The sequence below is a fragment of the Xylocopa sonorina genome, chromosome 3 (genome assembly GCF_050948175.1).
Source record: "Xylocopa sonorina isolate GNS202 chromosome 3, iyXylSono1_principal, whole genome shotgun sequence".
Classification (NCBI taxonomy): domain Eukaryota; kingdom Metazoa; phylum Arthropoda; class Insecta; order Hymenoptera; family Apidae; genus Xylocopa; species Xylocopa sonorina.
This window is the reverse complement of record NC_135195.1, coordinates 9,796,745-9,819,587: the sequence shown is the minus strand read 5'-3', so window position 1 is coordinate 9,819,587 and position 22,843 is coordinate 9,796,745. Positions and strand designations below refer to the sequence as shown.

At 46.6% G+C, this 22,843-nt stretch overlaps 1 protein-coding gene across 1 annotated transcript in view; it reads right to left on the bottom strand.

Annotated features, from left to right (window-relative positions):
* LOC143422398 (phorbol ester/diacylglycerol-binding protein unc-13-like) overlaps window positions 1-22,843 on the bottom strand; it is a 72,684-nt gene that overhangs the window by 29,718 nt on the left and 20,123 nt on the right. Inside the window, exons 2-4 of the mRNA XM_076892995.1 lie at window positions 19,959-19,988; window positions 15,779-15,881; window positions 12,041-12,290 (exon numbers count right to left, since the gene is read on the bottom strand). Of these exons, the coding sequence (XP_076749110.1) occupies window positions 12,041-12,290; window positions 15,779-15,881; window positions 19,959-19,988 (383 nt within the window). The remainder of the gene's footprint in view (window positions 1-12,040; window positions 12,291-15,778; window positions 15,882-19,958; window positions 19,989-22,843) is intronic.

The following is a 22,843-nucleotide window of genomic DNA, read 5'->3' as shown; positions in this document are numbered from 1 at the left end:
AAAGCTACAAACAGATTGCAAACGATTTGTTTGAGTTGCGCGGGTATTCGTGTCTGTTCAGTAATGAGAACATCCGATTTCATGTATCGTCGGATGACACGATTGTTTGAAATAATCGCGAGGTGACGATCCGAATAGTCAACGTTATGTCGTCGAACTGGTAACTAATCCATATATTAGAATTGCATTAAACGCCAATTGGATCGAATTCATTTGTTTGCAGAGAATTTTGAAGAGAATTCGCATCTGCACAAATTTATCAAACATTCCGTCGACGTGCATCCTCTCGTTTGTATAGTAGCTATTTTCAAATATGCTCCATGTTCCATTAAATTTCAATCTAACTAAAGGACACCTCCCACACTGTGCACAATCCTTGCATCGTAATTTCCAACTTTTTACAATCATCGAGATCGATATCTCACAATGTGTCGCAGCCAGAAAAAGATCGCACCGAAATATCAGTCTGGATCCCCTTAACAAGCTCTCGAGATGAATAGAAAATCAATGCGCCGTAAATCGTAAACACTTCCGACTCTAAACGAGTTACACCTTGATACACGAGACAAGCGATGCACACAGATGCGGGCGACACGGTTCTTAATGTCGTTTCTCGTCTACCTCGTTCCTTCCACTTCTCGTTGCAGTTGCATCTCCTTTCTCCTCTTTTTTTCTTTCCTTTTTTTTTTTTTTTTTTGCCAGCCACTAGCGCTGGTTACCGTGTGACCGTGACGGTAGTGGTGGCCCGTGTTGGTATAAAGATTCGCGACTGAACCGGGCCGGGACAAAAAGAGAATTACAGCCACAACGGAGGGTGACGGTGGTGGATACTCGCGAATGGGACAAGACGCCCCTGCAATTAAGCGACCGACGCGGCACAATGACACTCAACCAGCCTAGAAATGATTACGAACACCCCCGCGCGGATTCATCCGCGCAAGGCCGACGAATGCGACGATTTCCGTCTCCGTTGAGACTCGCGGAGACACCCGGTGAAGTATATTAATGACGGCCTACCCCTTCCACGGTAAACGAACTCGCTGCATCCCTCGGTTTGCTTTGGGAATTAAGAAACGCTATAATGAACCTTCCGCGCGACCCCCTTTGTACGTCTCCCGTGTCTCTGACGTTCCTTCCTTCAGCGCGTGTATCCGCCCCGAACGGTCGGATGTTCCTTGACACTTTTTGATTGGAGGATCTCGTGCCTCGGAGGAAATTACTGGCGAGGAAGGGAAGATTGTCCGCGGACGCCTACGGGTGATATTTAAATTCGGTGCTGTTAGCGGGATCCGTCGTAAGAAAGTGCAGTCCGAGATAAGCTCCGAGGCTTAGCGAGCACTTCCCTTCTTTACTGGTTACTGTAATGCAATATTTTTACGCGTTACGAGCAGGGAGCTGCGAAACAAGAACAGAGGGAAGAATGAAACGGAGGAATGAAAGTGAGATTTAGCTTACTTGTTGTTTCTAAAAGTTTAACGAGAGAGCGCTCGCTTTTTTCTTTTTTTTTTTTTTTTTTTTTTTGAAGCTTTGCTATCCGATCACCGAAAATTGGCAAACGGAAGGAGTAGCTGTTCTCAAGTTACGTGAAAAGTTAATTGCTGGACTGTACAGAGTGTTGCGACCACCAAGGATACAGTTACACGAAATAGAAGGCGGGAGCTTAAAATAAAATTTGATTTACCGAACAATTTTGCCGGAATCCACGCAAGTCAGATAGAAATTGCGTTGCGGTAGATATAGCGTGGATACCGGTTGCCTATTTGAGCGGAATACGTGTATATTCATCACGCGAATCCGAAGACACGCGCTCCTACGTTCTGACGTTTGCAGGCCTGCATCTACTTACAGGCACATTTGTTACGGGCGACAAGACCGACGATCTGTCTGACATGTGCAATGGAGGTTCGCCTCGCGTGCTGGCATTATTTCGCCCGGCCTGACGCGAAATGCAAATCATTCGGGGACGAACGATAACGCGTCCGCTTAATTGAATGACGAATTAAAACTGCACAATTGCACAACCACGACTTCCTCCTCAGCTCTAATCCAGTCTGTACGTTTAACACTGGAACTATCGACGATCTATACATCGGATCTGTTCCCTTTCCTATACCACATCTGAGGGATCCACTGTGACCCTTTCTCAAGAGATCAAATACAATTTTCCATCAAATGTTTCCAAGATTCTACTGAACTTGTAGATTGAAAATGTCATTTTGAACATTGAAAGACAAAAACCTCGGAATGTTAATAAGACGCGAGGTAGTTCAGTTAAGCTCATCGAGCAACACTCTAAATTTAGCCTCTCGATAGTTACGAACTCCTCCCCGTCGGTTGGTATCAAAAATACCCGGTGTCTAATTGATTAAACACCTGCCACGCAACGATACCGCGAAACTGATACCTGGAAAGCTAGATGGGTGTAGATAAACCGCGATTGCCCAATCAAATTCCCGCCTGCGGCTGAACGCGCCCCACAGTGGCGCGACGAACGTCCGTGACAAAACGAGCGGACGAAAGCGCGGGGCCGTCGTTCCACGATTTCTCGAGTCAACAATTCGCATATCGAAGGGACGTCACCCCGTCCGACCAGCAACGAGCAAACAGGTAATTCCGGCCCCTCTGGTTCGCTCGGCTACAAATGAAAATCCGGACCGGGTAGGTCCGACCTTCTGACGAGCCAGTTTAGCCGGAACCCTCGTAACGAGCGGCGAACGAGGATCCCCTCGACCATGTGTCAGCCAGACGTGATTTCTCGTGGATTAAAGAAACAATTCAATGGGCATCCGCTTCCACTTCCTCTTCCCTCCTTCGAGTAGAGAACGAAGCGGCAGGGAGGCATAAACGAGGAAAAAGAGGGACGGAGGGTGGGTCGATCGATCGAGTAACTTTCTTTTTACTCCGCTTTCACTGGTTGGTTAGCAAGGAATCATCCATCAGTCTGAGATCTTCCATGGATCACGAAGATGATCCTGGATCCTTTTTCCATCAGGCTCGGAAATAGCTTGACCCGCGGCGTTGCTCCTCTTTGTCTTATATATCTGGGTAATTTTTCTTTTTACCGTGCCGCGATCTATCCTTGAATTTAGTTCTGGCTCCATCCGGCACGAGGGGACGCATTAAGGGAAGTCTGGAATATCCCTGATTAACGACGGGGCCCCACGATCCGGCCGGGCGAAAAGAAAGAGCAGACATTGTTGACGGAGCACTCTTCAGCGGGACTTAAGTCGTTAATGAAAATGCAAATTCCGTAAAGTAATCTACTTCGACGAAAAACTCGAATCGGAGGAGGATCGATCGTTCTTATCGGTTCCCTCGAACGTTCGCTTCGCTGTTGAACATGTCGTGATGTGTCGCCGTTTCGCTTCGTCGACGCGGCTGTTCGCAACAGTTGTTTCTGAATCTTGGAATCTTCAACGAACGTTAAAACGTCTTTCGAGGATGCTCTTTCAGCAAGTGACACAGTCCGGATCCAACGTTATTCTTCTTCCGCCACAATATATAAAATAATGAAAAAAGTCAAGTTTCTAGATTATGCGCATAATAGTTCCCAGCCTCGTCGACCCGCACTTTCTTTTTTACGACCCTCTCGTTACCCGTAAGACTACGCGCAAAAATATTGTATAACCTCTATACCAAGCAATGCGCCGAGTCATATTACCTGTCATGGGTTGAATATGGAAGCGGTTCAGCGGTTAATACGTTCAGACGACGGTGCGCTCAGAAAGTAAGACGTTCGCATCAAATATGGACGTAACGTAGACGTTGCCAAGACGTTCACCACCGTCCAGGTTAAAATTAATACGTCGATCAAGAAATCGTTTGAGCTCGAATTCGATATAATTCAGGAACACGTTCAGCCTGGCTTCGATTTTCGACGAACCCGTGTACACTATGCGGCGTGAACTGTGGACTATCGGAAATATTCAGCGTGCCGGCTCGTCTTCCACGGGGATGAAGATATTATTCCAGCCATTCGGCAAAGTATTCACCGTTGACGTCGAACGAGGGGGATGTTCGAGCGGCGCGACCGGAATTCCTTTCGAGTGCATACCGTCCGTCCGCGGTTCAACTTTCGTTTTCGTGACGTGACACGTATCACGGTGAAACCTGCCGCCAGTGGAGGCGATGGGTACAAAGCTTTCTTCGGCTCGGTGGAATCAAGAATTTTGTCCTTCCGCGGCGACACGTATGCAGCCAGCCCCGAAGCAGCCAGAAATGGCAGCCCGTCACCGTGTGGGACAGGGCGACGGGGTAGGAGTGTTGGTAAGAGCTTTGTCGAGTCTCTGTCAGATACGAGTGGGCGTGCACGTACACTGGTTTACCGCGGATCACTAATACAGGCGGCGGGACGAATCACCAGCGATGTCTCATCGTCATCCCTCTAGAGTTACTTGACGTACCCCAGTCAGCGCATTTCTAATGTGAATCGAACCGATTCGTACGTGGATCTCGCGTGCAGCTTTATGAATATTTTAAGCCAGGCTTGACCCAGATTGTCCTCGCAACAGGAAAAGCAACCTGCCCTCGGCTCCCAGCCGAGCGAGCTCGGTTCATTCCTCAGCTTTTACTTGTCATCCTCTTCCACCCTTTCTTTCATTCTTCGTGTTTGCCCTGTCCCACCCTCGTCCCCCGTACGTATGTCTCCGTCGCAGCTCTCTCTCTCTAGGAGTCTACACCGTCGTCTACGTGCCCCCACATCCGAAACAACCCCTACTTTCTCCCCCTCGTTGACTATTTCTCGTTCACTCCGTCTGGCCAACTCCCCTCGTATCTCCTTCACGCAACATCCCTCTATCTATCTGGCCTCCCTTCTTATCCCCATCGTACCTACTCTCGTTTCAGCTTTTTCCCTTTTACTCGTCGCCCTATCTCCGTCTCGCTCCTCTCTTATCTACCCTTGTCCTCCCCCTTCTCTGTCAACGTCGTCTGGTGCTGGTACGCTGGGCTCGACGATCGATCGTCCAGAAACATGAAAGAACGAGTTTGCCCGTGATTCATCAAATCCTCTTTCCGTGACCACGACCGTAACGTTTTCACAGACCGAGCGCCAGTGGGATCGCAACAACGCGGGGGTGCGTGCCCGCCACGTTTCAACGACGATGAAACGGCAAGAACCAGACAATCACGGGGACCATTGTCGCTGACAAAACGTACTCCAGCTAATAACTCGGTCCTCGTCTCTCGCAAATGAGAACCACGATACGCGTAATCGCGTACATAACAGTCGCGAAGACAAATACTTACCATCCTTCTACTTAACCAACGTTTGTGCTCCCGTTTCTTTACCTTCGTTCGTTCAACGTACCCGTTTAGTCATCCCAGCGGTGAACGTCGACGTTCCGAATTATCGATGATGCATGGCACACGAACGATTCCCTCGGAAATCCGACCAGATTACGGCGAGAACTCGTCCCGTTTCGTTCGCGGTTCGCGGACGCGCGGCGCGCCGCGAATATCACGAGTCGCGTGAGGGTTGCGAGCGGTTGCAAATCCAGGAAATCCTCCGTCAAGGTCGTTGCCACACAAGTCCACCGTTCGAATGTGTGCACGCAGCATAACGCCGGCGTAAAGCTACGTCAACCATGTCGCCTTGGCTTCCCCGACTGTTTCATTGAGCGTTCCGAGCTGGCTATGCGCCAAGTGACGTCACCGTCAGGAGGAGACTCGGGGATTGTCAGGCGGCGGTGATGGGCGATGGAACCGCGGGTAGGCCGGCGATAGCTTCCGCGGCGCTGCCTCCGAGCTCGCCTCGTCACTCACCCTTCGGTTCCACCGAACGAGATGCCACCCCCTTCGAACGTAACTGACCCGAGCCAACTGGTAATTCAATTCCTTCCATTCTCCAAGGGAGTTTCTGATGTACGCGGTGGCAAAGTTCGCGCTCTCGCATTTTTTTTCTTTGGTTCGTTTCCCGTCAAACCTCTTGGTTTAGTTTGCGCGTTAAATAATTGGTGCGTATTGTTCATTAAGTAGGGCAAAAATGTAAAGTCCAATCTTCTCTTGTCATCGTATCAAATTCCAACACGTTATAATAGACATCGTGTGAATGTCCACACTTCTGTTATTTTATAGCGGCCATTATACGCTCGTAAGAGGCTGGATATTGCCGTTTATAACGTCGCTGGTGCAATACAGCAAGGCGTTTAATATCCGCGAAGTAACCACGGAGGGACTTCGCTTCTGAGAGTCGTTTAAAAACGATCCCGCTCGTATACCAGAGCGAAAGGTTAAGGAAAAGTATATAATGTCTCCTCTTAATTAAATCTGGTATCGCGTGTATTTAAGCCGTTACGGACGTCTTGGGAGTAACGGTAAAAAAGGAAGGAATACTTACGTGGGCAATAAAACGTATAGGTGTATACAGCGAGATTAAAGCCTATCGTTCGCTCGAACGCTTACTAAGAGATTACGAGAAATCTGTGCAAGAAGGTTCGCGTCGGGTAGCCAAAGAACGACGCGAGTATTCGAGTGTGTATAAAAAGGAGGGGATCGCGTCTCTCGCACGTGACTGAATTGCACCCCTGTCCGAGCTAAGGCTGCCCTCTAATTTAATTTGTTCGACCCTCCGTCGAAAGATAAGATGCACTTGGTGCACTTCGTGCGGAAAAAACAAACAGGGCCTTCCAGTTTTCACTTTCTTTTGTTTCACGCCCTTGATACTTCGCCCCCTCGGTTCGCTCGAGACCAGATTTCTAACACCCGCCGTGGCGCGGTCGTTACGAGGAACATTTCGGATTCAGCAGGGTCGAAGCGCCGCGTCCCACTTAAAGGAGCATTACGCGTTGACCTCGTGAACCCACGATTCCTCCTTTGATCGCGTTAAATTGGGTCTCGCTTTAAAAATATCGACCGTGCCGTGGAACGAGCTGAATATTGTTACAACCTGACGTCCTCGAGAGCACGAGGGAGAATAAGGAAACCCGAGGAAATGTAATGCAAAGTCGGTTTTAATCGAGAAACGATATTCAATTATGCGCCTCTTAACCCACTGCGAGAGATTTATTCGCCTGTAACGGAAAAAATTATCATTATTTACCATTTGAACGCTGAGAAGCAATGATTGCTGCAAGCGGCTTTGCACGTGACTCGATGAATTTAAATTTTCCAGAATATGGCGACGATCATTAAAAAAGATGAGGATTGAAAAAATCATTGAAAAGTAAACCGAAATGTCCAGTAACTTAGAGGAGGTGGAGGAGCTGCTAATTTAACTTACAAAAAGAGAAAAAAAACACACACTTTTGTTGAATGCAAGAATAGCCCGCGCCCCGGTTTCTTCTGTTCTCCCTTAGATAAAGAAGCCGTCCAATTTAATTAGCATGAATTCCCTTTTACGGCCGTATGAAAGTGCACTGGACCGTATCTCACAAATGAAGAAAGAGCGAAAGATAAAGGAATTCTTAGGTCGAAATTCTTTTTGCGAAAATATCCTGGGGGTTCAAGAACCCCGTAGAGCGACCCCAGGATTCACGGTGTAATGGACCTTAATTTCACCGTAGATTTCACACCTTCTACTTCAATGGCGGCGTAAAACCTCTTCGTGATCGAACGATCCTTCCAATAAAAGAAATTTAAACGAAGATCGATATTTGTCAAATAAATTATTATCGCGAGAAACGAGTACCTTGTACTCTAAGTACCTCTTAACAGAAAAGAGCGACAGATTACGAAATGAATAATGACGAGATGAATATCGCAATATCAAAGATGGAATCGCCTCCAGAGAGGCGTAACGTTTTCTTCCCTCACCGCGGAGACGCATGAAAACAATCATTCCGCGCGACGCTATAAAGAACGTATCCATTTGCCACGTAAAATAGCTCCACACGAGCAATTTGTCATACGACTTCTAAGTAGCGGCCAACTTACTTTATATGCAAATCGATATCGCCGAGTTTCCTGGGCCATACATTTCGCGGGACGAAGAAACAGCCGACAGTGCCGGGCGATAAGTGAAATTACGTCCACCGAGCGTCGTTAACATCCCTCGTTAATCATCGAACAGCGACCGTATTATCGCCGCGTGAATTTTAAATCGACGGCGGCGCGAATCACCGGGGCCATCGTCGGGCACGGTTTTCACACTTATCCGACAACAATTAGACGGCCATTCGATTTCCACGGAAACGAGCGTTTTCCTTTCCGGGAGCATCGGATCGATCAGTCGCCCGGGAGCCCAGGGACCCGATATTTTCCTGGCGAACAATGGGAGCCGACTTCTCCGACCGCAAACAGAGCCCTTCGCGTGCAGACGTTTCGTTCTTTCGCAATTTCGACTTCAGCCTCGACGATCGCGAGACGTCGATCGTCTCGTGCGCGAACACTGATTTCTCGCATTACAGTCTTGTGACCAGAGTAACGAAAAACCGGAAGCGTTTCGCTGTCTTGCTCTAAAGGGACGGTAGAAGGGAACGGTGCGAGGGATGGAAAAAGGATGGGGATGACCAACCCGATAGACAACCAATCGGGTTGTACGTGGTATTACACGAGGGGAATCTAATTCTAGGATCGATTATGATGGTATGTAAGCTTGTCAGAGGCTATCGGAGTTCACCTGTGTCGCATACGGGTGTGAAAGCGGACTCTGCGTATAAACGGACCGGCCGGGCGTGTTTCACCAGTAACGCGATACGTTGATGTGATTTTCGACGATGAAAAGGCCAATTACTTAAGCCATTGTGCCCTCCTAAATGGAATTCCCGTAACACCCGAGCCCGATCTCCGAATCTAAACCCGCTTATTTGCCCAGCCAGCGTTCTCGCGCCGCTGATTAATTTATTTTCCAGTGAAATCAAATATCGCGAGAAAGAACGAGTTCGAGTGGACGCGTGTACCCGGAAATTGCATTCTCCACGTCGCGAACGCGCACTTACATCGGCTAATTGCATGCACGATCGTTATCGTTGCTCGCTCGAATTAACAAGAAACGATACGAATCATCGATGTAGAGTAGCTAGAGGGTGAAATTTTACGGAATAGGAACGAGACAGATCGGGTTTGAAAGATCCGATGCTATCTTCTCTCTCCAATTACCGAAGAATCGTGTTTGGGATGAAACGAAATTAAGAAAATCCTCGATCTCGCTAATCAAACAATTTGCACGTGCGTATTCTACCTAAGAATCGCGTAACGAATTTTCGATTACTCGAAAGCGACGTGTGCGAGCTCGTCTCTGCATTGTCGCAACAAATCAACGACACGTTAGAAATAGACGATCAGACATCGAAGGTGCCCATTCTTTTTCTCTCTCTCTCTCTCTCTCTCTTTTTCCTCTCATCCTGCCGATCAAATTAATTTCCGACCAAGCAGAAACCGGTGATTTCCTCGTGCGGAAGTTTCAAGATACCACATTTTATTTCCTCGACCGCGACGGCCACGGAGACAAACAGCGGCGTCCACCGGTAATCGCATTATCGACCGGCTTGGACCAATGCACAGACCAATCCGGCGCATTGACGACATCATGGAGGCTAACCCAAAACTCGTTACACACTTCCATCGATTGATTCGAATGTTCGCCGGACGTGTAAACACTCGTTTCAGTTTCATTTCGCGTGCAGGCCATGGGTTGGTGCGTCGAGCTTCGCGAGAATATCAAGTCGTTCCGATCGGATCCACTCGACGTCGACGCACGATATTCGATGGGACGGGGCAACGGATCGACGCGGAACGAATCACGCTCGATATCGTTACGTTTCCTGCATGCCAGGCGTGTTGTTCGTTTCCATCGATCCCAGCAAGATTGCCGTGAAACGTCGGGAATAATTCGCCGTTATCCGACGTCTAATTGCGGGCAGGCACGACTGACAGCTCGGCAGTTTCAAGTAATTATTACGCGTCGCTCGTGACTGTTCTCTGTGTTCCAATATTGCTTAGAAAACTAGCTGACGTATTTTCTTCTCGAGTTATGAATTTCAAGTAACCGTGATAAGCGACCAATAACTGCAACTGGACTTTTAAAACTTCATACGTGTTGTAACGTGCATATGTATCGCTACGGTGCACCGTTTATTCCACTTGTTACCATATTGCACCACGGCAGGTTAAAGATTATCATACGTCATTTCCATCGATCTGCATTCTATCGTGGGAACAGTTACGAGTTCTAAATACAAACAACCTGTCCATTGTAATTCACATGCCGGTTGTTAAAATTCAATTAAACTCTGATTCGGTTTTCATCTGTTTCTCGTGTTCGCCACGATCGATCGGAAAAAGTGCCGACATAAACATCAGAGAAACCTAACTTCCTTCGCGCGACTAAAAATAAAATGTTACGTACAATTTCATGTTCCTCCATATAATGGCATGTTTACTGTTACAAGCCTTCTGCAGAGCGGCGTAAAATATTTCTACAAGAACGAACGTATCGGCGTCCGCGATCCGTCGACGGGATTTTTCAAACCGGTCGTTGCACGCGTACTGCTCTCTCCGCATTTTTATGGGCAACCTTCCCGATCAGTTACACTCACGCGACGCCATTTAAACATGTCACGACGCCGTGTATATCCCGTGTCCCTGTTTTTGTCACGCTTCCTTTTTTCCTTCTCCGGCTACAAAATCGAGCAAAGTTAACGCCCAATAGAGCGTGATCTCGCGCCGTTCACGGGGAAATCGTTAGAAAAGTAACGACGAGGGGTGAGGTCGGGAGAGGTAGAGGGTGGTTACGAATAGCAAATTCGTGACGCTTTTAGAGAGGCGACACAGCACTCGGCGGATCGGTTTCATTTCGCGAGGACGACGTGTAAACACGCGTCGAATCATTCTACCCCTCCGATTCGAGAGAATGAGATTGCTGAACGTCGCGTAAAAAGGTGTAATCGAAGATCCTTTCAAGCACTGCCGCTGTCTGTACTCATCGAGGTCTGTTTAGATACGATTCCCTCGTGCTCCAAGTTACTTAGTAAACGCTAGACGAGCGAAGATACCGCTCCCTGTGGAGTGGTTAATTCTCTTTTAACAAGTACGAGGGACATCGTATACAAAGACGCTATCAAACCCATTCGTTAATCGTTTTCCACGGTGTAATCGAAAAAAGTAATCAAGCTGAATTCATCTGTGTTACGCGGATAATACGCAGCGACAACAAGCATCTCAAAAGCAGCTCTATTCGTTGTAAATCCAACGAAACACCAAATCCAAAGTAAATCTAAAGAAACACCCTGTATATTTTTACGGAAATCGAAAGATCATTGAAAACCAAGTAAATAAGTACTAGGCCATAATAGGCCTGCAGTGAATACGTGTCGAGATATCTGCAATCAAAGATTGGTTTCAAAGGAGTACGAATCATTGACCATTACTACTGATTCACGCGCTCGAATGCTTGATACGTTTCACTTACGCTTCTCCTAGCGCACTTCCAGTACGTCTCGCAAAGGTATCGACGAATACATCTCAGAACGGAAAAACTACCGCTTGTATTCCCAAATTTCGATATATCCAAAGCAACCACGCGAGTAGAAATCGTTTGTCGCTGGAAGTCCCGCCACTTCACACCCGCACTTGCTCAGACCTGAATCTATACTGATTAGAAGATACTGCACCGATGGTTCGAGCGGCGCAGAACGTGCGAAACACTTGGTTAAAGATCAGCGACACGTACCCGCGATAAATCACCGACATTACGAAACTGGTCCTTGAAGCTACCACCCCAACCAATATACCATCGTGCAACCGTTCATTTGCCATTCGGCTGGTTGCTTTTCGACCGCCACGCGTTCTCACGTTCTCACGTTCGTTGTACACGATAACGTCGACGCACGCGTTAAGACGAGGCTCGGTTACATCGCGATAAATGCGGCCACGTGCACGGAATCTGTCGACAGGGGTAGGCGCCTTTTCTAATCGATCCCCGAATAATACGTAGACGCCCACCGAGCTCGCTCGTCGGGGGGGGTGCGATCGTGATTTTACCGCAGCGCGTTTTCGAACTACGACAGCCGCGATTGCATGCACGTTTAGGGATTAATCTGGCAGCGGCGAGCAAACAATAAGGCAGACATCTAGCCTAGGCTGCGCGTATCAATTAGTGTACCGTGTCGGTGATGTCTGGTGGCTGTGTATTGCTGTTCGTGTCGGGCATGCTGTCAGAGGATATGTGTCGTTGTTCTTGTTTCCCTGTCGATACGGTGCCGTTGGATGTATCGTAGGACTGCTTAGACGTTACCTCGTTCATGTAGGACACCTCTGACAATGGGACGTAGTAGTAGCCCAAGAAACGATCCCACAGGAAACCCTTGCACCAGACCTCGACGAGAAGGCCCGTGTTCAAGTGGTTCGTTTCGCTGTGGAACAGAACAACAATTCACGTTTCATTGTATTCGATATGATCAGAATTGCTCGCGACGAAAGGGTAGATCGAAGACGGGTCGATAGAGGGGTTGGATCGGGATTCTATGTTTGCGTTGTTAACGGATTGATCAGGTATTCCGGACGAGGGGTAGCTAGAACATTAGACTTAGGAAGAAACAATTCGCCGACTGACTGGAAAACTTAATTAGTTGGAACGGCGATCTGACAAACAGGGGATTCGAATTCGAATCACGATCCAGCTACTCGATCGGCTGATCCTCTCCTCTACCCTGCTGCTTATAAGAGTAACGTCGACGCTCACGTCACTTCGCGGACAGTAACCAACTGTCGCTTTGTGCGGTATTGGAGATACTTATTGCATCAGCTTCGCAATTTACAGGTACATCCAGATAATATTTTTATCGTTTGTACAGATTACAGAAACGTTTCTCGATGTAACTCGCTCGTGGCTCTGTACGCTTCAGGGATTTAGAAAGGGCTGTACACCGATAGAAAAACTGTTTCGAAAGTTTGAGGGAGAGAACAGGTTGTAAATGTCAACAGCTGTCAAAAGGTGCTTTCAACATTTCGAAACTGTTATTTCGCGTTAAATAACGAAACAAAGTTCTGCCTGTGTCCCTTTCACTATCTGCACCTCTCTCTCTCTAAGCGACTGAGACAATTTATTTTCACTCAAAGAACGAGAAATTTGGATTAAAAGGCTGTCATCTGGAAGACGAGAAATAATTCCCTTCAATGACTGTCGAAATATGACTCGTCCACTGAAACTGGGCTCTGAAATAACATGCTACTTATGTAATGACTTAGCATTTCCAATATTCTTACGCTTGTACTAAATTGGACTTACTTAGATTTCATTATGGTTATTAGATTTTAAAAATAATCTCTCGTAGAGAGAGGCACGGATAGAAGTTTTAGTGCAGCGTTATTAGCGTAATCGATGCATTACAGTTTCTCTAAACGGAGAGAAACTGGTTGGTACATCCTCGAGATTTTTATTCGTGGACGGTTATTTCTCTCGTCACGGGTTAAATAAATACGATTTAAATGTGGTCCGGACGTACGTAAACTGGCGTCAAAGAGAAAGTAGGTTAAAGGCTCGTAACTTGCCAAGAGAGAATTTAGCGGCGCCGGTCAGGATATTTCGGAAAGCTAAGATCCAAATTCACCTATTTCCTACCGCCACGGTTCGAACGATTGCCTCGTTTAGACATGCATCCTAGACGATCGAACGATAGTGTATTCTTCGTGTCGCCAACTTATTCAAATTTTATGTTCAAATACGTAGTTTGTACTGAAGAATTAACGATGTGAAACATTAATTATTTTTAATATGTTATTCACAGAAATTGATTTGAAAGATTCCTACGTGATCGAACTTCTATCGAGATCGATGATAGTCGATCTAAAATAAAATTAGAATCAATTGTACAGTTTTTTATTTGAAAAAGTAAGAACAAACAGGAAAGTAAAACTAACTATTGGAACTGCTCGTTCCCGTTCTTCCTCGTATCTTGAATTCACGTAACGCGAACAATACGCGTCTTCGAGCGGAAACGCGGATCACGCTCATAACGTTGCATAACTTGGCACAACGTGATAGACCTCATTCGTCTTTAGAAACCTACACTAAGACACGTACAAACGGAAAAACGACCGCGAGCTTTCTTCGCGTACACGGACCAGCCGGAGTCGAGTAAGGGATTCGACGTCAAAAGTTCTCCCCCTGAAAAGACACCGCTTGTCGTCGCGATTTCATTCGGAATTTCCATAATTTTTACCCGTCCGCCGCGCTATTAATTTTACCCGTTGACAGGCAGATTTTCTTTTCTCGTACTATTCCATTTCGCATACAACCATTCCGATTTACAGGGGACTCTGTTTCGCGAATCTCTCACTCGACTCTTGCTCTCACGTTCCGTACGCTACTGCAAATTTATGATATGTTTAACGAGCAATCCTCGAGGTGACTAAAAGCTAGTACGACATCGTCGGGAGCTAGGTTTCGAAACAGAGGTTTTTTGAATGAATTTCCATCGAGGTCTGCTCGACATGGAAAATAAAATTACGTCGCGCGACCTTTCATTGAGGAAGCCAACTTTCCCGTGAATAAAGCTGTTGCCAGAGGGAGACGTATAAAAATCCCGCTAATAATAAAGCGCGACCGCAAATACTTGAATATTCCATCTACCAACGCCCCCTTTTTATAAATAAGCCTGGATCAGAATCCGCGGCGCACGCTTTCCCACTCCGGCTGATAATGAAAGAATGATAAAACTCGTCTGGTAAAGGGCGTCGACGAAATTATTGCAAAGCCTGGCTGTACCCTAGTATCGGGCGGTAAAAAATGAAGCTCGCTTTTGTCGACGCGCGAACAAGCGAGTGGCGCCAGAGATCGATACTCGAACGGAAAATATCACACCGGGGGTGTCGTGGAAAGAACGAAATTAGAAGATGAAAGAGGCAGGAACGAAAAAGGGGTGGAAACGGGTAGAAAATGAGGAGGGTGGGATTTAAACGCGAGACACAACTCGCGATTAGCTAATCGTCCTATTCTATTCTGCGAGCTAAGCACCTATTTGTATATCAACTACGGATCGGATTACCTCTTAAGGGGGTTCGATAGTCGATCGCGGAACTCCACGTTCTCCGAGCCTCGACGCAAGCTCAGTAATGAACGTCGCCCGATAACGCGCACACTCCGGACCTCGTCGATTTCTCGCGACTCTCTTATCATTTTTATTCAACGCTGCCCACCGGGTATTACCGTCGTCGATGGAAATATTCGTTCGCGGGAACGCGACGAACTGAACGAGGATGTACCATGGATCGTGAACTTCGAACTCGAAATTTAAATTCGAGATTGAAATGGTCCGCCGTTTCCCTCTGCTTTACCTGTTCTACCCTCGCAGGGGTGAAACGGAGTCACGAGAAACAATCTAAATTCAGACGCGACCGCCGAATCTCTACGTTAACTTGCCATCCCCTAGTATACCCCTTGGGGGTATATTCGCTTGAACGTTCCTACGAATTTCTAGTACTACTGAGGAAGCTACATGATTCTGCTATTATGTATCGATTCACTGATACGCTATCAATATTTGCAACTCTTACTGAAAATTAATATTATTCGGTAAAATTAAAAAATTCAAAATATTCGGATACGCTACGAGTAACTCGAAGTTAAGCAGCTGGCCAGTTTCCGGGAAATCACGTCAACCGGTTTGAAAAACTGTAGTTCCCGGAAAATCGCGTTCAAACTTTAGCACCCCCTGCTTGCCTTCGAAGCTGCGTAACTTCGTTAATACTTAAAACTTTGATAAAATTTTTTCAAAGGGGGAATTTTAGAATCCTCGCACTAACGGAAGACGACAAGAATAAAAGAAAGAGCAAAAAATTTGTCGGATCGAATCCGAGCGAATATACCCACCCTCGCTTAGCGATGGGTTCGCGTACTTACAAAAGAAAGTCTTGCTCCCAGCATGGATTGGCCCCTTTCACCGTGACTGTCGTCGACTTCACGTTCTGCAGCTTCAGTGTTACGTAGGAGTTGAATTGCTCCGCTGAAATCGTTGTCAATCGGTCTGAATCGGTAATTCCGCCGGATTGTTTCCACGAGCGGGGCGCAACGATCACGGCCGGACCAGGGTTCCGCGACTTCGATTGCCACGCCGCCTCGTAAAAGAAATCTGTCTCGCGGAAATGGAAATGTTGACGTTGATAAATACACGCCATGAGAAGCGGCCGCGGTGTAACGCGCGCGGAAATTATTTACGATCGGATAAGCTCAGATTTATCCCGCGCTACCGATAAATTAAACGCGGCTCGAGCGGGTAACGTTACAACGGTGTCACGGCACGTCCTGGAATGTCAGCTCGCGTAGGCTGGGGCATAGGTCGTGATAAAAAAAAGGGATCGTTTCGATTCGTCGAAGGGTACTCGGACACGCTTGGAACGTTTAACGACATCGTGCACGTTTGTATCAAAATATCTGCTGTACAATTTTAGAAGCATTTAACGACGTCCATCGAGTGTCTGAACCTCTTCCTGCGAAGATTCAAAATTCGAAACCAGCTGGAAGCGATAATTAAAAAATCTTTTAATTATCGCAACAACACGGCACGCGTTTGTACTTGAACGCGGAAAATAATAATACATTTTCATGGCGACGAGGGTTTTTGTCGCAACGCGAAACGCGAGATCGCAGTTCGTTACGTTTCCATCGAATGTCGCTCCGTCGCGGGACAATTAAAAAGTTATTCATGTCATCCAGCCAGCGGACCAGCGCCAAGTGTTCTTCTCTCCATAATTAGAGAGGAACGGACTATTATCGTACGCGAGGCGATATTTCGCCGATAACCTTTCGAAGCCTGACCCGTCTGACAACCCATGGCGACACGGAACATTTATAAGCTGACGTTGAATCGATAACAGGCCGTGGAGGGACACGCGTACCTACGCCAGGGATATATAGAATCGCAACAGTCTCTCGTAGGAAGCGGGATCGTTTCTCGATTTAACCAAGGATACGAACGGTCTTTCGTCCCCTGTCCGTGCGTCTGGGTAACGGCGCAGACGAACCGTAAAGCTCCCGTAAGCTTCGAACCGACGCTGTCCGTGCGCGCATGCATATTCCGACTGCTGGCTCCCGATAACTAGCGAAAAAAAGCCCACGTGCCAGGTTTACGACCCTCGATGTGTGCCTCCAACGCACACGAGGAACGGACATCGACATTTCGCGTTGCGCCAGCACGCTCGCTCGTGCCTTGCTACCGATTTTTTTACTTAATACTCGTAGCGACGAGTAGGTGAACGGAAGAACGGGTTGAATGGTAAGATTTACGACTACGAAACGAGATACGACACCTGTGCAGAGCAAATGATGGACATGTTAATGGGATCCATTAGATACGAGATATGGCCATTTTCGTGATACAGTGACCCGTTCGAGTTAACTGAATGAATTAAACGCCAAGCCAATATTTAATTTAGGCAACTAAGGGAGATGGAATATAATTATTTCTTGCTGTAGATATAATAAAATATCGCGTAAAATATTGCATTATTAGCGATATGAATAATTCAGTTTAGGGCGACCGTGTTAAGACCTAATGGATTTTAACATTGGCCACTTTTAGAATGGAAAAATCGAAACAGCCTGCAGTAAATGAATCAAAGCGAGACCGACCCTGTCGCTCCACTGGAACGTACGAGCTGAAGCATGGACCGTTTCGCATAATTGAAACTGTTGTTACCGTCTTGTTCCGTGTGGAAATCGTCGCGTTTCCGGTGGCACGCCGTCACCACCGAAGAATGCTTCAGCCTGATTTGCATGATATATTGCCTGTCATCGCAGCGCTTAAAGACAGTCCATGTTCGCGCATCGAGGGTGAGCGTATGGTTAATCGGAGGGCCACGAAAGATGCTTACGCTTCTTTTTTCTCGAGATCAGCGTAATCATATTGAGCCTCAATTTCCGACTTTAAAACTCAACGATCAGGAGAAAGAAATTGGAAAGTAACGCTTCATTTAAAGTACGATGCGCTCTTGAAAGCTGATTTACAGCCACTTCCAGGCGGATTCGATGCAAAGGACATAGCTGAACTCTGATACCAAAAGTTTCGAACAATTCCGGATTCCCGCTGTACTATACGGAATATTCATTCACATCGCAGAATATTCAGAACAAACCAATAACTTTTTACGATAAAACGTTATTGAATCAGAGAAGGCTGGCTGAGGAATGACCTTCGATCAAGGCCAGGGTATGAATGCGGAATATTGTTCTCGCCGTTACACGTGGCTCGCAGCATAGAAAGTAATTCTCATTGATATAACTCGCTCGGCAGCACGCGTGCCGTCATTTACAGGACATAGAAAGACGCGCGGCATGAATGCGAAGTTACTGAAAGTATCGAGGCTTTTATCTGTCGCGGGAGAATACCGCGAAGCACGGCGAGAGGCAAACCATCCAGCCGTAGCAGGAAATTACTACGATTTCAAAAGTTTAAACGTAAACGGCGCACGTACTTGTATGTAAGAGACTGCTCTTGTTCGTAGAAGTTGTCTGGCTTTGAACGACGCATGCAACGCCAGAAATTGTGACCGTTCGTAACAAGTAACGCGGTTAATCTTAACTTGCACAGTGGTAAATTGTTTCGCGTTAGTTGACAAAAACTACCGCCTCCTACTAACGTGAATCGGTTAAACGTAACCGTCGTGTTCAGAGAAGCGCGTGGAATTTTTAAACGAGAAATGGCACGATTTAAGCTATGGATAGGAAACTTTTCAGCGTTTCGAGCGTCAGTGCTCAAGCATTTTCAACGAATGCCGTGACTCGTACCAACTCGTTATGGCATATGTACGTCTCTGTCATTAGCGATTCCTAGAACGCTGAACTCCTTTCCTGAAATACTGGCTACGCGAAATGAACTCGTCTTAGCAAGCAAACAACGCTAATGAGTCGAAACAAACGATCGTGTCAATCAAGGACACTACTTAGAGGTTCGTGGCGAACAATTTCGTTGATCGACGATTACGAGCTAGCTGACGTGAAGCAGAAGTCCGTGCGAACTGGAGCATATCTCGTTCGCGTGTTGGAAAGGTTCGCTGGCGTGTTCGAAAACAACGCGGGGTAGATACGGGGTAGAAACGGGGTGCGTTTCGAAGAAACTGGCATTCGTAGCGTCGCGTCGCCGCGAAGGATCTCCGTGGAAAAATTATTTCGGCATGAACGGAGCATCGCGATATTCCGGTTGAGGAGTCGCATAACCTTTAACTTGGAACCGTTCCAATCGGAGTGCTACAAATTTTGCGCGGACCTCAGAACTGGAGCGTGAGTAAGGAGTTCGTTCCATGGAAGTATCCGTTTCGATTTCAATTTTTTCCTTCGACTCGAACAATCGGAACGAAGACGACGGAATCGTTGACGGTTTCGTACGCGAATTTGCGCCACGCTCGTGTAAATCACTTGGATCAGCCAGGAACTCCTAGACCAGGCACTGGCAATCTCTTGATCTGCTGGCAATGTTCTTTGGCGCCTTACAGGCTGTGTATGTACAACGAGACACAGCCAAATAGCATGATCGTAAACTTCGACTCGTGGAAAGAACAGGTCTTGTCGGAGTTGTAACTAGGATCATTGACATTTCGCACGATTCCCACTGCTGTGTGTCGGATTGTCGTCTTGTTATCGCATTAATACGTTTTACAAAGTTTCTATCGAACTTTAGTGTACACGTGCGTTAATAGCAGAAGTCTATAAGACTTTGCGACGTGTAACGATATGCTATAATATACATATATAGTTGCTCACAGGGCAATTACCCGCATTGCATTGCATCGACCCATAGACTGTCACCATTAACCAGCGTATACGCGAGGTAATTTCAAGTCTCAAGCGGAATTTTCTATTACACTCCGTATTTTCTTCTTACTCCGACTTCTTAAAATCTGTGCCAGATCTGACATCACAGCGCATAAGAGGAACTGTCTGGTAGAACGCTCCAACCAGTACACGTACTATTTCTGAGTGGTTCCAGCACAGGTTTGCTTGTGCTTGGTCTGGGGTTTCTTGGTTGTTCCACGTTTAGAATTCCAATTGTGCTCTTCTTCTTTCGGTTTTTTCAAAGGATACAAACCTTCCTCGCAGACGAACCGCGCCTTCTTTACTGAAACAGAAAGAGACAGCGTGTGAATCAATGATCCCAATTGATGTTTGGCAGTTGTTTACAGGACACCGGTAAGAGACGATGTTAACAGTTTTCGCGGACCGCTTAATTTCGTTAAATCAACGTATCAGCTACGTTCTCGTCAGGGTGGGTCCATAAATGGAATTAAACCGAGCGTTGGTTCGGTTAAAAGCATACGCACGCAGTTGGACTTTCGAAATAATTAAAACGAAACTGGGTTATTCCACTTATTTATCAAACAGGGACGAGTCGATGGGTAATTTCGTCCCGGCTGAGACGGGGGTGCGTTGATTGAGCAGAGATGGGAAACGATACGACCGAGATACGGCAAATATTATGTTTATACAAAGTCATTTATGTCGCTTTACTGTCGTCGCGCATTCGTTAGCAGGCATAATGCCATTTTCTTATTTGAGCTTAATTAGCAATTCCATTGTCACGCGAAACTTTAAAATTCCACAAAGGCGGACAAATAGAGTGTCGAGTAATTACCCTCTTTGTAATTTTGTGACGTGAACGTTTACAGTAAATAACGTATAACGATATATCGATAAGAAAGACTAGCGCAACAAGAAAAAATGTTTGTGACAACATTTTATGATAACAAACAATAGGGAATATAGTACAAAATAAGTATCGTGAAAAAGAAGGCTGAAAATATTCCCTCTTTCTTTGGGAACCTGTTTGAGAATGTATATGACTACCATCAGGCACAAAAATAGACAGTCACTTTTAAATGCATCATGATGCCAAAGACACATCTGCGGAAATTGAAGTTGGGTGCCTGGTAAATTCGATTTCGTCGTTCCACGATTTTCCATTGAGCATCCACTATCTGAATAAATCAATTCGCCGCAATTCACGTGTGACACTTCAACGACAATGAGCTCGCCTTGAAACGGCTTCCATATATGCATTTACAGACCTGGTAGATAGATAGAACCACGCGCAGCTAGACGCATCTAATACAAGCTTTTCGAACACGAGAAGGGAATTGAATTTCTTCCGACGAAAGCTTCGGTAACGACATATAAAACGCACTTGACCAACTGCTTCGCTATTGGCAGAAAGGGAGGAAGCTAACGTCCCATTGACACGTTCGATACAAGTGTCACGCGTGTGTAAAACGCGACGATGGTTCTGCTCTGAAAGTCCAATGTCACACATGCGTAGCACGTGGTCGTGAGCAAGTAAAAGTTAACGTCACTCGTATCTGACGACGCTCGCGCAGCGTTCTCAGTGAAACGGATCAATGCTTTATGAAACCGTCAGCGTTACGATTATTTCAACCCCGGAAAGTTTGCTTCGAGATTACAGCTAACGAAGTTACTCGCGCCTCAATCGTTCAAGTTTTGCGATATTGGAATATCGAGTCGCTTGTATTTAGCCGACTGTCTACTTAGCTGACATTCATATGTAGTACAGTACGTCGTATATCAGACGCAAGGCTGTGGTAGAATTTCCGAGTTACTCTTGTTACCTGTTGAAAACCGGCTACAAATGACACGGGGTGCTACGTAAATATAATAGTCAGCGGCTAAGCGCAGCCAACCCCTTGAACTTTACCATTTTCTGAGATTGAATCATGAATGTTGTAGTCGAGGCAACCAAGTTCCGCAAACGTACGGGGATGAAGATTTATCAGCCGCTATGCCTGGCACTTCATACCAAAACCTAATTCCGTCTCGAGGATCGTTCTACAAAATTGTAACTTTTCGAGCTGTTGCAAGCCACCTTGCTCTGTTCTCGCGGCAAAGTCGATATCTTACTAGGTGAAACGCTACCTCACGTACGAGTAACATAGTTTTCATGGAAATACGTTAATTAATGATCGTTAGAGTGTAGCATTGAACACGAGAATGTTTCGTGAGATTATACTGCCAGTAGGCCATTGCAACCGTGTTGTTTCAACACGTTTTATCGAACACCAGCCGGACTGTCGGCACGACTGGAGCTAATAAGATTCAAAGAGACCTCTAGGTCAAACAGCCCAAGCATTATCCGCGTGTAAGTTATAACATCGATCGTGTGACCGAAGAACAATGTATCATAATTAGTCGCGAGCAATACGCTAAACCGAAATTCAGATTAAGAATCAGCAAGTTTTCATTCACCATTCACTATTCAAGAACACTTTGCATACACAATACGAATCCCCTTTAACAGCCGCTTAATAAATACGTAACGAATCGAACCATTGCCCATAGACGCAACGCAAATAAGTCTCTAACACGTGGATCACACGCTGCCTCTGTATCGGTCGTTTTTCAACAGAACCCTAACGAAAAGGTCACGAAACGACCCGTACAGTTACCCCTGTTGAGCAAGCTCGTGCCAGTGACGTGCCGTGAGTTGGCGCTCACCTCCGGTAGCTGTGCGTGAGACAAGGTTCTAACGAACCAACTGAGATTTAAAGCAATGACCTGTACTAATAAATGCCAGACAATACGAACGAGTAACTGGCCTAAGGTTAACCGCGATACACAAGAATGGCTTCACCGAAGTTCCCGCGGCAGACACGCGACCGTCGTACTATAATCGCTCGTATTTATTCCGTCATGCGAAAAAGTGTTCTCGTTAACGGCTCCGCGAGCCGGTAACGGGGATCTTCCACCCTTCGCACGGGGGGTGAAGACCTCCAGCCGCGAAGCATCGATTACGCCGCACATTTCGGTGTAGGCGCAGACAGTTTTTTTTTAACCCCGCTATCGCGTCGAGATCTATGAGGTGGAAAACCACGAAGGTGCGCGAGAACAATTTGTAGACGGCAAAAGTTGCTTCGTACGTGAAAAGAGGTGTCGCAGCGGCGTGCGTTATGAAGCACGCCTTCAAAG